A 16,401-nucleotide genomic window follows, 5' to 3' on the forward strand; every position below is an offset into this window, starting at 1 on the left:
TTTAACTGGAAAAGTCTCATTTCTAGTTTGTAATTTAAAAAAAAATTCCAAAGAAAGAAACATTCCTTTGTGTAGTTATACAGCAATATTTATAAGAACAAAAAAATAGATTTAAATGGCTGACAGTTATTGGTTAAGAAGATGACGGTACATTTAAACTTCCAGTTACAAAGTAAATGAGTCACAGGGATGAAATGTACAGTGTGGGGAATATAGTCAATAATAATGTAATATCTTTGTGTGGAAACATGGTAACTAGACTTGACATTGTGATCATTTTGTAATGTATAGAAATATTGAATTACTATATTGTGCACCAAGAACTGAGGTAGTGTTATAAGTCAGTTACATTTGAAAAACAAATAAATAATCTCATAGAAGATGATACCAGATTTGTGGTTACCAGAGGCAGGGGGTGGGGAGAGGGGGATAGTTAGATGAAGGTAGTCAGAAGGTACAAACTTCCAGTTATAGGGTTAATAAGTACTAGGACTGTAATGTACAACATGATAAATACAATTAACACTGCTGTAAGATATATGGAAGTTGTTAAGAGAGTAAATTCTGAGAGTTCTTATCACAAGGAAAAAATTTTTTTATTTTGTATGAAAATGAGATGATGGATGTTCATTAAACTTAACCATGGTAGTAATTTATGATGTATGTAAGTCAGATCATTATGCTGTAAACCTTAAACTTCTGCAGTGCTGTATGTCAATTATATCTTAATAAAAATGGAAGAAAAAAGGAAGAAAATGATAGTACATTTAATTGAAAAAACATTATTTAGTCATTCAGATGGTAGTTTATACAGGCTGAGGGGAATTTTTAAAATACTTATGATACAATGTTAAATTGAAGGAAGGGAAGTAAAAAAATGTTATTAGTGCTCTTATTTCTACTCCCTAAATAGAATTAGGTTGGTGGTTTACAGGCAGGAAAGGAGGCTTATTTGTTATATTGGCGTTTTGTAAATTGTGGCAACTATTCGATACTTTACTCTTGATTTCTTTTTTTTTTTTGGAAATACAGTTGAAGTACGATATTATGTTAGGTTCAGGTGTACTAAATAGTGATTTGACATTTGCATACGTTATGAAGTGATCACCACCTTAAGTCTAGTAACCATCATCTTCCACATAAAAAGTTATTATATTATTGACCATATTCCTTATGCTGTAAATTGTATTCCCGTGGCTTATTTATTTTATAACTGGAAAGTTATACCTCTTAATCCCCTTCACTTCTTTTGCCCCCACTCCCAACTCCCTCCCCTCTGGCAACCATCCAATTGTTCTCTGTATCTATGAATCTGTTTTCCTTTTGTTTGTTTGTTTTGTTTTTTAGATTCCACATGTAAGTGAGATCATAAGGTATTTGCCTTTCTCTGTCTGACTTACTTCACTTAGCATAATACCCTCTAGAGTCATTAATGTCTTTGCAAATGACAAGATTTCGTTTTTTAAATAGCTGAGTAATATTCCTGTGTGTGTGTGCGCGCGCGCGTGCACACCACATCTTTATCTATTTATCTACCAATGGACACTTCGGTTGCTTTCATGTTGGCTGTTGTAAATAATGCTGTGATGAACATTGGGGTGCATATATATTTTTGAGTTCATGTTTTTGTTTTCTTCTGGTAAATACGGAGAAGTGAAATTTCTGGATCATATGGCAGTTCTCTTTTGAATTTTTTGAGGAACCTTCATACTATTTTCCATAGCGACTGCACCAATTTACAATACCACAAACAGTGCTAAAAGGTTCTCTTTTCTCCACATCCTTGGCAACACTTGTTATTTGTTGTCTTTTTGATAATAGCCTCTAGAACAGGTGTGAGGTGATAATCTCATTGTGGTTTTGATTTGCATGTCCCTCATGATTAGCAGTGTTGAGCATCTTTTCATGTGCCTGTTGGCCATCTGCATTTCCTCTTTGCAAAAATGTCTATTCTTCTGCGCATTTTTTAACCTGGTTGTTTTTTTGATGCAAAGTTGTGTAAGCTGTTTATATATTTTGGATATTAATCCATTATTGGTCATATCGTTTGCGAATACCTTCTCCCTTTCACTAGGCTGCCTTTTTGTTTTGTTTATAGTTTCCTTTGCTGTGCAAAAGCTTTTTAGTTTGATGTAGTCCCATTTGTTTATCTTTGCTTTTGTTTTCCTTGACTGAGGAGACATACCCAAAAAAATATTCCTAAGACTGATGTCAAAGAGCATACTGCCTATGTTTTCTTCTAGGAGGTTTGTGGTTTCAGGTCATACATGTCTTTTTTTTTTTTTGCGGTACACGGGCCTCTCACTGTTGTGGCCTCTCCCGTTGCGGAGCACAGGCTCCGGATGCGCAGGCTCTGCGGCCATGGCTCACGGGCCGAGCCGCTCCACGGCATGTGGGATCCTCCCAGACCGGGGCACGAACCCGTGTCTCCTGCATCGGCAGGCGGACTCTCAACCACTGCGCCACCAGGGCAGCCCCTTACATGTCTTTTTATACGTATATATTCATATTTTTTAATTGAAGTATAGTTGATTTATAATGCGTTAGTTTCTGGTGTACAGCAAAGTGATTCAGTAACATGTATATATATTCTTTTTCATATTTTCCATTATGTTTATTACAAGATACTGAATATAGTTCCCTGTGCTATACAGTAGGACCTTGTTGATCATCTGTTTTATATATAGTAGTTTGTATCTGCTAATCCCAAGCTCCTAATTTATTCCCTCACCCCCACCTCTTTGGTAACCATAAGTTTGTTTTCTATGTCTGTGAGTCTGTTTCTGTTTTGTAAATAAGTTTGGGTCATGTTTTAGATTCCACATGTAAGTGACATATGATGTTTGTCTTTCTCTTTCTGACTTACTTAGGATGACAGTCTCTAGGTGCATCCATGTGCTGCAAATGGCATGATTTCATTCTTTTTTTATAGCTGAGTAGTATTCCACTGTGTATATATACCACATCGTCTTTATCCATTCATCTCTCGATGGACATTTAGGTTGCTTCCATGTCTTGGCTGTTGTAAATATTGCTGCAGAGAACATTGGGGTGCATGTATCTTTTCGAATTATAGTTTTCTCCAGGTATGTGCCCAGGTGTGGGATTGATGGATCATATGGTAACTCTATTTTTAGCTTTTTAAGGAACTTCCATACTGTTTTCCATAGTGGCTGCACCAACTTATATTTCCATCAACAGTGTAGGAGGGTTCCCTTTTCTCCACACCCTCTCTAGCATTTATTATTTGTAGACTTTTTAATGATGCCCATTCTGACCAGTGTGAGGGGTTACCTCATTGTAGTTTTGATTTGCATTTCTCTAATAATTAATGAAGTTGAGTATCCTTTCATGTGCTTCTTGGCCATCTGTATGTCTTCTCTGGAGAAATGTCTCTTTAGGTCTTCTGCCCATTTTTTGTTTTGGGTTGGTTGTTTTCTTGTTATTGAGTTGTATGACCTGTTTGTATATTTTGGAAATTAAGCCCTTGTCAGTTACGTTGTATGCAGAGGTTTTCTCCCAGTCTATGGGTTGTCTTTTTGTTTGTTTATAGTTTCCTTTGCTGTGCAAAAGCTTTTAAGTTTGATTAGATCTTGTTTATTAATATTTCTGTTGCCTTGGGAGACTGCCCTAAGAAAACATTGCTACAATTTATGTCAGAGAATGTTTCTCCCATGTTCTTCTCTAAGAGTTTTATGGTGTCATGTCTTGTATTTAAGTCTTTAAACCGTTTAGAGTTTATTTTTGTGTAGGGTGTGAGAGAGTGTTCTGACTCCATTGATTTTATATGTGGCTGTCAGCTTCCCCAACACCACTTGCTGAAAAGACTGTTGTTTCTCCATTGTATATTCTTTCCTCCTTTGTTACATTTAAGTCTTTAATCCATTTTGAGTTTATTTTTTGTGTATGGTGTGAGAAAATGACCCAGTTTCATTCTTTTGCACATAGCCGTCCAATTTTCCCATCACCATTTAGAGGTGATGGGAAAAGGCAGTCTTTTCCCATTGTGTATCCTTGCCTCCTTTGTCATAGATTAACTTCCCGTATAAGTGTGGGTTTATTTCTGGGCTCTCTATTCTGTTCCATTGATCTATGTGTCTTTTTTTGTGCCGGTGCCATACTGTTTTGATTACTGTAGCTTTGTAGTATATTTTGAAATCAGGGAGCATGGTACCTCCAGCTTTGTTCTTCTTTCTTAAGATTGTTTTGGCTATTTGGGGTCTTTTGTGTTTCCTTACAAATTATAGAATTATTTTAGTTCTGCGAAAAGCACCATTTGTATTTTAATAGGGATTGCATTGAGTCTTTAGATTGTCTTGGGTATAGTATGGCCATTTTAACAATATTCTCCCAATCCATGAGCACAGTATATCTTTCCATTTGTTCCTCTTCTTTCCTCAATATTATAGTTTTTAGAGTATGAGTCATTTTCCTCTTTGGTTAGATTTTTTTTAAATTCATCAATCCCTGAGCCTTACTTATTTATTAATTTTATTTATTTATTTTTGGCTGTGTTGGGTCTTCGTTGCTGAGCGCGGGCAGTTGCGGCAAGCAGGGGCTACTCTTCGTTGCGGTGCGCGGGCTTCTCATTGTGGTGGCTTCTCTTGTTGCAGAACACGTGCTCTAGGCACGCAGGCTCAGTAGTTGTAGCACGTGGGCTCAGTAGTTGTGGGCTCTAGAGTGCAGGCTCAGTAGTTGTGGCGCCCAGGCTTAGTTGCTCTGCAGCATGTGGGATATTCCTGGACCAGGGCTCGAACCTGTGTCCCCTGCATTGGCCACTGAGCCACAAGGGGAGTCCCTCTTTGGTTAGATTTATTCCTAGGTATTTTATTCTTTTTGATGCAGTTGTAAATGGGATTGTTTTCTTTTTTAAAAAAAATATTTCTTTATTTGGTTGCACTGGGTCTTAGTTGTGACAGGCAGGGTCCTTAGTTGTGGCTGGCGAGCTCCTTAGTTACGGCTCGCAGCCTTCTTCGTTACGGCTCGTGGGCTCCTTCGTTGTGCCACGTGGGCTCCTTAGTTGTGGCAGGCGGGCTCCTTAGTTGCGGCTCAAGGGCTCCTTAGTTGTGGCATGCAGACTCTTAGCTGCGGCATGCATGTGGGATCTAGTTCCCTGACCAGGGATCGAACCTGGGCCCCCTGCATTGGGAGTGTGGAGTCATAACGACTGTGCCACCAGGGAAGTCCCTGGGATTGTTCTCTTAATTTCTCTTGTAGTTTGTCGTTAAATGTATAAAAATACAACAGGTTTCTGTATATTAATTTTGTATCCTGCAGCTTTACTGAATTCATTTGTTAGTTCTCACAGGTTTTTTGGTGGTGTCTTTAGGATTTTCTATATGTTGTATAATGTCACCAGCAAACAGTGACAGTTTTACTTCTTCCTTTCTAGTTTGGATTCTTTTCTTTTTTTTGTCTGATTGCTGTGGCGAGGACTTCAATACTGAGTTGAATAAATGTGGCAAGAGTGAGCATCCTTGTCTTGTTCCTGATCTTAGAGGAAATGCTTTCAGCTTTTCACCATTGAGTATGATGTTGGCTGTGGGTTTGTCATATATGGCCTTTATTATGTTGAAGTACATTTCCTTTGTACCCACTTTGTTTAGAGCTTATCATAAATGGATGTTGAATTTTGTCAAAAGCTTTTTCTGCATCTATTGAGATGATCATGGTTTTTACTCTTGAGTTTGTTAGTGTGGTGTATTGTATTGATTGATTTGTGGGTATTGAACCATCCTTGCATTCCTGGGATAAATCCCACTTGATCATGGTGTATGGTCCTTTTAATGTATTATTGAATTTGGTTTGCTAATATTTTCTTGAGGATTTTTGCATCTGTGTTCATCGGTGATATTGGCCTGAAATTTTCTTTTTTGTCATGTCTTTGTCTGGTTTTGGTATCAGGCTGATGCTGACCTTGTAGAGAGTTTGGAAGTGTTCCTTCCTCTCCAACTTTTTGGAATAGTTTGAGAAAGATTTGTTAACTGTTCTCTAAATGTTTGGTGGAAATCACCTGTGAGGCCATCTGATCCTGGACTTTTATTTCTTGTGAGTTTTTTTGATTACTGAATCAATTTCATTTGCAGTAAATGGTTTGTTCATATTTTCTATTTTTTCCTGATTCAGTCTTGGGAGACTGTGTTTCTCAGGGTTTATCTATTTTTTCTAGGTTGTCTGTTTTATTGGCATATAATTGTTCATAGTAATCTCTTATTTTTTGTATTTCTGCAATATCAATTGTAACTTCTCTTTCTGATTTTATTTATTTGGGCCCTCTCTTTTGGTGATAAGTCTTGCTAAAGGTTTAGCAGTTTCGTTTATTTTTTCAAAGAACCAGCTCTTAGTTTCACTGATCTTTTTTCTTTTTTGAGTCTCTACCATTTCTTTCTTTCTTTCTTTCTTTCTTTTTTGCCACGCTGTGCAGCTTGCAGAATCTTAGTTTCCCGACCAGCGATCGAACCCATGCCCGCTGCAGTGGAAGTGCAGAGTCCTAACCACTGGACCACCAGGGAATTCCCTGTATCATTTATTTCTGTTCTGACCTTTATTATTTCTTAACTTTGGTTTTTTTCCTTCTTTTTCTAGTTCCTTCAGCTGTAAGGTTAGGTTGTTTATTTAAGATTTTTCTTGTTTCCTGAGGTAAGCTTGTATTTCTCTAAACTTAGAACTGCTTTTGCTGCATCCTGTGGATTTGGGATCATTGTTTTTCCATTTTCATTTGTCTGCAGGTATTTTTCAGATTTCTTTTTTGAGTTCATTAGTGACCCATTGCTTGTGTAGTAGCGTATTGTTTAGACTCCTTGTGTCTGTGGTTTTTGCAGTTTTTTTCTTGTAGTGGATTTCTAGTTTCATACTGTTGTGATTGAAAATGCTGCTTAATATTTCAGTCTTAAATTTTTTTTTAATTTTAACTGAAGTATAGTTGATTTACAGTGTTGTACTAATTTCTGCTTAGTTATACACATCTATACATTCTTTTTTTTTTCTTTTCCATTATGGTTTATCCCAGGAGACTGGATGTAATTCCCTGTGCTATACAGTAGGACCTTGTTATTTATCCATTCTAATTGTAATAGGTTGCATCTACTAACCCCAAACTCCCAGTCCATCCCTCTCCCTCCCTTCCTCCCCCTTGGCAACCACAGGTTTTTCTCTATGTCTGTGAGTCTGTTTCTGTTTTGTAGATAGGTTCATTTGTGTCATTATTTAGATTACACATGTAAGTGATATTATATGGTGTTTGTTTTTGTCTTTCTGACTTACTTCATGTTGTATGATAATCTCTAGTTGCATCACAGTCTTAAATTTCTTGAGACTTGTTTTGTGGCCTAGCATGTCATCATCATACAAAATGTTCCATGTTCACTTGAAACAAATGTGTATCCTGCTGCTTTTGGATGAAATGTTCTCTATGTATCTGTTAGGCTCATTTAGTCACGTGTCATTTAAGACCAGTGTTTCCTTACTGTTTTTCTGTCTAGATGATGTCCATTGATGTAAGTGGAGTGTTAAAGTCCCCTACTATTATTGTGTTACTGTCAATTTCTCACTTTATGTTTGTTAGTATTTTCTTTATGTATTTAGGTGCTCCTGTGTTGGGTACATAGATATTTACAGTTGTTATATCTTCTTATTGGCTTGATCGCTTTAGCATATAACGTTCTTGTTTATCTCTTTTGACAGTCTTTGTTTTACAGTCTGTTTTGTCTGATATAAGTATTGCTACTCCAGTTTTCTTTTTACTTCATTTGCGTGGAATACCTTTTTCTATCCATCACTTTCAGTCTGTGTGTGTCTTTAGATCTGAAGTGAGTCTCTTGTAGGCAGCATATATATTTTTTTCAATCCACTCAGCCACTTTGTGTCTTTTAATTGGAGCTTTTAATCAATTTACATTTGAAGTAATTACTGATAGGTATGTACTTACTGCCATTTTGTTCATTGTTTTTTGGGGGGGTTCTGTAGTAATTTTTTGTTCCTTTTTTCTTCTGCTCTCTTCCCTTGTGATTTGATGACTACCTTTAAGTGTTATGTTTGGATTCCTTTCTCTTTTCTGTGTATGTGTTGTTGGCTTTTGGTAACCATGAGGTTCATATTTGACAACCTATATATATGTGATTATTTTAAGACAGTTTCTTAAGTTCGAATGCATTCTAACTGCTTTACATTTTTACTTTTGTTTCCCCCCACATCTGATGTTTTTGAGGTCATATTTTACGTTTTCGTTTTGTTTATCCCTTAACTGCTTATGTAAATATACATGATTTTACTACTTTCATCTTTTAGCCTTTCTACTAGCTTTATCAGTGGTTGATCTGCTACCTTTACTGTATGTTTACCTTTACCAATGAGATTTTTCCTTTCATAAGTTCCATATTTCTAGTTGTGGCCCTTTCTTTTCTACTTAAAGATGTCCCTTTAATATTTCTTGTAAAGCTGTTTTAATAGTGCTGAACTCTTTTAGCTTTTGCTTGTCTGTAAATCTCTTTATCGCTCCTTCCAATCTGAAGGATAGCCTTTCTGGGTAGAGTGTTCTTGGTTGTAGGTTTTTTCCTTTCATCACCTTGAATATATGGTGCCACTCCCTTCTGTCCTGCAAAGTTCTGCTGAAAAGTCAGTGATAGCCTTATGGTAGCTCCCTTGTGGATAACTAATTGCCTGTCCCTTGTTGCTTTTAGAATTCTCTGTTTTTCTTTAATTTTTGCCATTTTAATTGTAATTAACCTCTTTAGATTCATCTTGTTTGGGACTCTGTGCTTCCTGGACCTGGATATCTGTTTCCTTCCCCAGGTTAGGGAAGTTTTCAGCTATGATTTCTTCAGATAAGCCTTCTGCCCCTTTCTCTTCTCCTCCTGGGACTCCTGTATTGTGACTGTTAATATGCTTGATAGTGTCCCAGAGGTCTCTTAAATTACACTCATTTTTTTAAATTCTGTTTTTTCTTCAGCTTGAGTGATTTCTGCTATTGTTTTACAGATTGCTGATGTATTCCTCCGTATCATCTAATTTGTTGTCCCTTCTATTTATATTTTTAATTTCAGTTATTGTATTCTTCAGCTCTGTTTGGTTCTTCTTCATATTTTCTAACTACTGAAATTTTATGTTCATTGATTCTTCTCCTGAGTTTGGTGAGCATCTTTATGATCATTACCTTGAACTCTTTATCTGGTAGATTGCTTATCTCCACTTTGTTTGTTCTTTTTCTGAGGTTATGTCTTGTACCTTCACTTGGAACATATTCCTCTGTCTCCTCACTTTACCCAATTCTTTGTGTTTATTTCCATGTGTTAGTTAGGTTGTTTATGTTTCCCATCTTGGAGAAGTGGCCTTATTTAGGAGACCTCCTCTGGGGCCCCAGCAGCACACTCCTTTTTGGTCTCCAGAACCAGATGCTTTAGGGGTGTCCCCTATGTGGGCTGCATATACATCCTTCTGTTGTGGTGGGGCTGATTACTGTGGGAGCACTGGTAGGCAGGGCTGGCCCCTGGCCTGGTTGGCTGTGAGGCCATGCCTTGTATGGTGGCTGTGGGCCTATTAGAGGGTAGGGTAGTCTTCCTGTGAAGTTGGCTGCATGGCCTGGGGGCTCAATGGTTCACTGGAGGGTGAAGCTGGGTCCCCACATGGCTGTCTTTCTGGCAGGCCAGGGGTGGGGTTTGGGGCTTGTGCCAGCCTGCTGGTGGGCAGGGCTGGGGCGCCAGCACTAACAGACTAGAGGAAAATTCCAAAGTGGTGTGTTCCAGTACCAGTGTTATTGGGGTAGAACAGACTCCCAAAAATAGCTGACCCAAGCTCCTTTCAAACTACTGCCTCAGTGTTGGGACTTAGAGCATGTGACATTTTGCATGTGCCCTTGAGAGCAGAATCTTATTCCTGTATCCCTCTAGTTCTCCTGAACATAAACTCTGCTGGTTTTCCAAAGCCAGACATTCTGGGGGCTCATCTTTCTAGTGCAGGACCCCTGGGCTGGTGACCCCATTTGGGGCTCAGACTCCTCACTCCTTGTAGAGGACCTCTGTGCTAGTGATATTCCTTCCATTTGTGGGTTACCAGCATGGGGTGTGGGTCACCACCTGTCCTACCCATCTCATGTGGTTATTTTTGTTTCTTTTAATTTTTAAAAAAATTTTTTATTGATGTATAGTTCCTTTACAATTTTGTGTTAGTTTCCACTGTACAGCGAAGTGAATCAGTAGTACGTATACATATATCCCCTCTTTTTTGGATTTCCTTCCCATTTAGGTCACCACAGAGCATTGAATAGAGTTCCGCGTGCTATACAATAGGTTCTCATTAGTTATCTATTTTATACATAGTTTCAATAGTGTATGTATGTCAATCCCAATCTCCCAATTCATCCCACGCCCCCCCCCCCCCCCGCTTTCTGCCTTGGTATCCATACATTTGTTTTCTACACCTGTGTCTCTATTTCTCCTTTGTAAAATAAGATCGCCTATACCAGTTTTTTCAGATTCCACATATATGCGATAATAAACGATATTTGTTTTACTCTTTCTGACCTACTTCACTTTCTATGACAGTCTCTAGGTCCATCCACGTCTCTACAAATGACCCAATTTTCTTCCTTTTTATGGCTGAGTAATATTCCATTGTATATATGTATCGTGTGCTTACTTCTTTATGCCTTTAGTTGTGGAAAATCTTTTCTGCTAGTGTTCAGGTTATTCTCATAGATAGTTGCTCTGTAACTAGTTGTAATTTTGCTGTGTCTGTGGGAGGAGGTGAGTTCAGTGTCTTCCTACTTCACCACCTTGGCCACCTCCCCTACTCTTGAAATTTTATCTCAATTCTCTATTTGATTTGTCTTTATTTCTCTTTTATTTTCACTGGCAATACCGAGGAATTGAAGATTATGGAACTAAAATAGCAAAAATGATTTTTCTTTTTTTTTTTAAGATCTATTTTTTAGTGACGTCTACCTATTACCAGTGGTTGAACTGTTTGAAAGGATGCATTATGAATACTTTTTCCTAGCAAAGCAAAGAACATGTAGGGGTCCTCAAATGACCTTTCCTGACAAACTAGAGAATGAAATTTGAAAGCATTCTGTGAGATTTTGGTCCAGTTTAGCTCCTATATCTGTTCGTCTTTACCATCCTTCAAAAATATGTTAACTTCAGGACAGTGACTTAAGAAAAATCCTGATGAAATTCTGAGAATTCCCCAAGGATTCTGAAAGGTAATTGTGAAGCATGGGAGGAAAGCAGTTAGGACATCCTCATCTTTTTCTTGAGTTTTAAGATGTTCTTGAGCCTTACTTTTTGGAAGTGTAGAGTATACAGAAGGAAGGAAGTAGGGTGAAGAGATTGGAGTAATAACTTGAAATATGCATATATGCTTAATGCCCACATGTAGGCCCTGGGCCTTTCTTATATTTTAATGAATATTTATCTAACATTCTAGACTGACAAATAGTTTTTAAAAAGCAGTACCTCTTGCAATTTCACTCATTTTTCCTTTGCATGTATTATCCTATAAGCAGTAGTAATAATAAAATATGTAAGATTGGAAACTTTTTTTTTAAAGCATATATAGATAGGGAAATTTTTTGGCCATAATTCATAGTGGCCTTTAAAGTTCCTCATAGTTTTTCAGCTCCTTGCTCTTGTTCTTGTTCTTGGTGAGTTTATGTTGCTGGAAATATGTATAGTTTATCTATCACACTGTGAGTGTTTAGCCAGTGTTCAAACTGAATTTATGCTGCTATTAAAAATGCGTGTTTAGGGACTTCCCTGGTGGTGCAGTGGTTAAGAATCTGCCTGCCAGTGCAGGGGACACAGGTTCCATCCCTGGTCCGGGAAGATCCCAAATGCCACAGAGCAGCTAAGCTTGTGCATGACAACTACTGAGCCTGCGATCTAGAGCCCGTGAGCCACAAATACTGAGCCTACATGCCACAGCTACTGAAGCCCGCGCGCCTAGAGCCCATGCTCCGCAACAAGAGAAGCCACTGCAATGAGAAGCCTGCGCACCACAATGAAGAGTAGCCCCCACCCACTGCAACTAGAGAAAGCCCACGCACAGCAACAAAGACCAACACAGCCAAAAATAAATTAATTAATTTAAAAGGCAAACAAAAGTGTGTTTAAGATGGTTTCATATTTTATAAAGTAACAGTGGAACATATGAATTCACTTCATCATGTTGCTCTAAGATAGAAAGAAAATTCAGACTGTGTTACAAACCAAAGGAAAATAACTCTCTGTTTCTTCTAAAGTTAAAATAATAGATTTGTTCATTTGTCCTAGGGTATGCCCAGTATGCATGTGTAATAAATAATAAAAGGCTTATGCCAGGCAAGTTGGAATTTTGGAACAAAAGAGATGTAACTGATTCATCTGTACTTTTTTTGTATTATCAAACCAACTCTCTAATATATTAAATTTTAGCAAAACTTCAGTTCTGCTACATTAGGTATATTTGGACCTTTAAATCCCTGCTGTAATTAAAGCTAATTCTTTATGTTATGTATGTTGACTTGATAATTGGCTCAACGTTCAGAAAGAAAATTTAGGTTTAGTTGTATTCTCTAGGCCTGCACAGTTCAGCCAGCTCCATCTGGCTACTGAATACTTGAAATGTAGCTAATCCTAATTAAGATGCTTTCTAAGTGTAAACTACACTCAATTTTGAAGACTTAGTACAGAAAGTCCATGTAAAATATTTTGGTAATTTTTATAGTGATTAAATGTTAATTTTATATATAATTAATATTTTGTAAGTACTGGGTTAGATAAAATGAATTTCACTGGTTTCTTTTTACCTTTTTAATGGCCCTACTAGATAATTTTAAAGTATAAAATATAACTTGCATTTTATTTTTGACAGCATTGTTCTAGGCTGTCACATGTCCAAGCAATATGTGATGAGGGCCTGGACTGGGACAGTTAAGACACTGAAAATAGATAAGGAGAGAAAATTGGGATAAATTTCAAACATAGTCTATAGCACTTGGTAATTGATTTCAAGTGGTGGTTAAGGAGATGTCAAAGACTTATGATTTGGATAAGTGGATGGTCATATCATTAGCCAGGAAAGGGAACATGAGAGGAAGAGGCAGTAGAGATAATAGCTATTTCACTGTACATATATCTTCACTAATTCATTGAAACATTTAGCATTAAATATAAGATGGTCATGTTTAAGAGTCTTCTCTCCTGTTTCCACCTCTTTCCAGAATTTGAATTCAGAAGATCAAAAAACATCAAGTATTGAACGTATAAGCTGCAGTGAGGGAGAAGATTTTGCAAGTGTGAAAAAGAAGGCCAAAATAGACATTCATTACAAAAAGAGTCCCCCCAAATATACTGTTCCAGTTAGCGCAAAGACTGTAGAATCTCCTCTTAATGAAAACATTTATAATTCGGCTTCATTTAAAGATGAGAAAATCATAGAGACTGATAGTGAGCCTGAAGAAGGTGAAATTACAGACTCTCAGACCGAGGACAGTTATGATGAAGACATTACCAGTGAAGACAATGTAACTGCAGAGGATTCTGAAGATGAAGGTGAGTAAATGGCCATTACTTAATTTTATATAAATAACCAAGCGTGGTCATTGTAAAAGTGCAAAACGGTTAAAAGTGTTATTAACCCATATAATATATCTGCCGAAAAGTGAGCTGATTGTTTTAAAGAGATTAATGACATTATTAAAAATTATAACTGCTTGGTTATTTTTCAACAGTAGGATGTGAATAAATGACTAGTACTTGGATCCTGAAGTTTCATTGCATTGAATGGCTTAGTCAGTAAGAACACAAAACCAAGTTACCTACTTTCTAATCCTAAAGTAGGTACAAAGTCTATTTTAGTGGATTAGATATTTGTCCACTTTTGTAATTGAGGGAGGGAAAGCAGTTGCCTTTAAAAAGAGTAGTCCACGAATTCAGCTTACATAGGTATTATGGTAAATCTAATATTTATTTTACTTGAGGATATAAAGATATACTTTTAAAACTCAGGAATTCATATTGGTGTATATGAGCTTATTTTGTTCTTAATGGAGTTTCCTTTCATTTTTTCTTAAAAAGGGCAGACTCAGTTTTTCAAACTTAATGTAAAAATGCTTTTTTGGGATACTTTCAAATTCCAAGACCTTAAAAAAGAGAGAGTTGATTATTTTATAATTGTGATTGGTGCTGAATATCTTTAGGTTGATCTTTTTATAAATTTATTTATTTTTGGCCGCATTGCACAGCATGTGGGATCTTAGTTCCCTGACTGGGGATCAAGCCTGTGCCCCCTGCAGTGGAAGTGTGGAGTCTTAACCACTGGACCGCCAGGGAAGTCCCATAGGTTGATCATTTTAAATTGGTAACATTGTTAAACCTTACTTACTGTGTATGTGATATAGCAGAATTTAAGAATGTTGTTTTAAACAGAATGAAGATTTTTATCAATATATTTTTACTTTATGTATGCCTCCTACTCATCCCTATGCATTTCTGATTTTTTCCCATAGCATTTGAATTAATATTTACACATTTCTTTCTTTGGCAGATGAAGAAAAAATTTGGCCCCCATGTATTAGAGTAATTGTAATTAGATCACCTGTGTTGCAGACAGGATCACTTTTTATCATTACAGCTGTAAATCCTGCTACAATTGGAAGGTAAAAATGTTTAGTGTTATTATATTTGTGTATTTGTCTTATTCCAGTGGACTGTACTTTTCCTGAGCAGTTAATCATTAAATATGCATGGTACTTGTTGAATAGGAAAAAAGTGACATCCATGTCCCTCCCTTTTCCACTCAAAAAATATTCTGACACCTACCTTTTGTCACCTGCTTTTGGAAGACAATTGGAGATATAACCTCCTTATCCCTAAAGGGGACTGCCTATGTAAAGAGATAAAATCTTGGTGATATGATACCTTCCACAGAGGTTTTGTCATTTTCTTACCTTTTGTATTGCTTTTTTTAGGTATAAATTACTTAAACCCACTGTTGACCTCCTCTGATTATTTTCCTTTACCCCTTTATAATTCAGCCAGCTTGGTAGAGAGGTAGGTTTTAATCATGAGTAGGATAATTTCCTTTCTTCCAAACTGGAAAGGTAATGTATGGAACAGGTTCCATACGATATTTTAATTTTAAATTCTTAGAAATAGTTTACTTTTTTTACATGTAGTAATAGAAGTGGAAACAGTCAACAGGTCTGGAAAAAGTGATTGACATGAGTACAAAGGACATTTTGTCTCACTGGATGTTTACTAGCCTGTGACAGATGTACCAAAGAGTAAAAGTAACTCTGGAACCTTCTTTCAAAAAGGAAATTAGAGTAGCATTATAGAAACCAGATTTAGTGTGATAGAGAGAGTTGCATTTTAACATTATCTTTTAAAACAAAAAAACTTATCTTTAAAAAAATTCTTTAAGTGCTACAATTATGTATGCTTCAGACATAATTAAAGGCACTTTATTTAACTCTGCAGAGAAAAAGATATGGAGCATACTCTCCGAATCCCTGAAGTTGGTGTCAGTAAGGTAAGCTCTTTGATTTTTCGGTTACAACCCCCTAGATGTGATTTTGTAAATCATCATTTTTTTTTTTTAACATCTTTATTGGGGTATAATTGCTTTACAATCGTGTGTTAGTTTCTGCTTTATAACAAAGTGAATCAGTAATACATATACATATGTTCCCATATCTCTTCCCTCTTGCGTCTCCCTCCCTCCCACCCTCCCTATCCCACCCCTCCAGGCAGTCACAAAGCACCGAGCTGATCTCCCTGTGCTATGCGGCTGCTTCCCACTAGCTATCTACCTTACGTTTGGTAGTGTATATATGTCCATGCCTCTCTCTCGCTTTGTCACAGCTCACCCTTCCCCCTCCCCATATCCTCAAGTCCCTTCTCTAGTAGGTCTGTGTCTTATTCCTGTCTTACCCCTAGGTTCTTCATGACATTTTTTATTTCTTAAATTCCATATATATGTGTTAGCATATGGTATTTGTCTTTCTCTTTCTGATGTAATTCACTCTTTATGACAGACTCTAGGTCTATCCACCTCATTACAAATAGCTCAATTTCGTTTCTTTTTATGGCTGAGTAATATTCCATTGTATATATGTGCCACATCTTCTTTATCCATTCATCTGATGATGGACATTTACGTTGTTTCCATCTCCGGGCTATTCTCTGGGCTATTGTAAATAGAGCTGCAATGAACATTTTGGTACATGACACTTTTTCAGTTATGCTTTTCTCAGGGTATATGCCCAGTAGTGGGACTGCTGGGTTGTATGGTAGTTCTATTTTTAGTTTTTTAAGGAACCTCCATACTGTTCTCCACAATGGCTGTATCAGTTTACATTCCCACCAACGGTGCAAGAGGGTTCCCTTTTCTCCACACCCTCTCCAGCATTTATTGTTTCTAGAT

At 37.0% G+C, this 16,401-nt stretch overlaps 1 protein-coding gene across 2 annotated transcripts in view; it reads left to right on the forward strand.

Annotated features, from left to right (window-relative positions):
• AGGF1 (angiogenic factor with G-patch and FHA domains 1) overlaps positions 1 to 16,401 on the forward strand; it is a 51,755-nt gene that overhangs the window by 8,436 nt on the left and 26,918 nt on the right. For both annotated transcript variants that reach the window (XM_089909036.1, XM_022594542.3), the window contains exons 6-8: positions 13,196 to 13,526; positions 14,521 to 14,632; positions 15,456 to 15,507. In XM_089909036.1, the coding sequence (XP_089765162.1) occupies positions 13,196 to 13,526; positions 14,521 to 14,632; positions 15,456 to 15,507 (495 nt within the window). The remainder of the gene's footprint in view (positions 1 to 13,195; positions 13,527 to 14,520; positions 14,633 to 15,455; positions 15,508 to 16,401) is intronic.

Source organism: Delphinapterus leucas, chromosome 3, assembly GCF_059928025.1.
Source record: "Delphinapterus leucas isolate spDelLeu-1000000601 "Yukka" chromosome 3, BTC_Dleu_Yukka2, whole genome shotgun sequence".
In the NCBI taxonomy this organism is placed as follows: domain Eukaryota; kingdom Metazoa; phylum Chordata; class Mammalia; order Artiodactyla; family Monodontidae; genus Delphinapterus; species Delphinapterus leucas.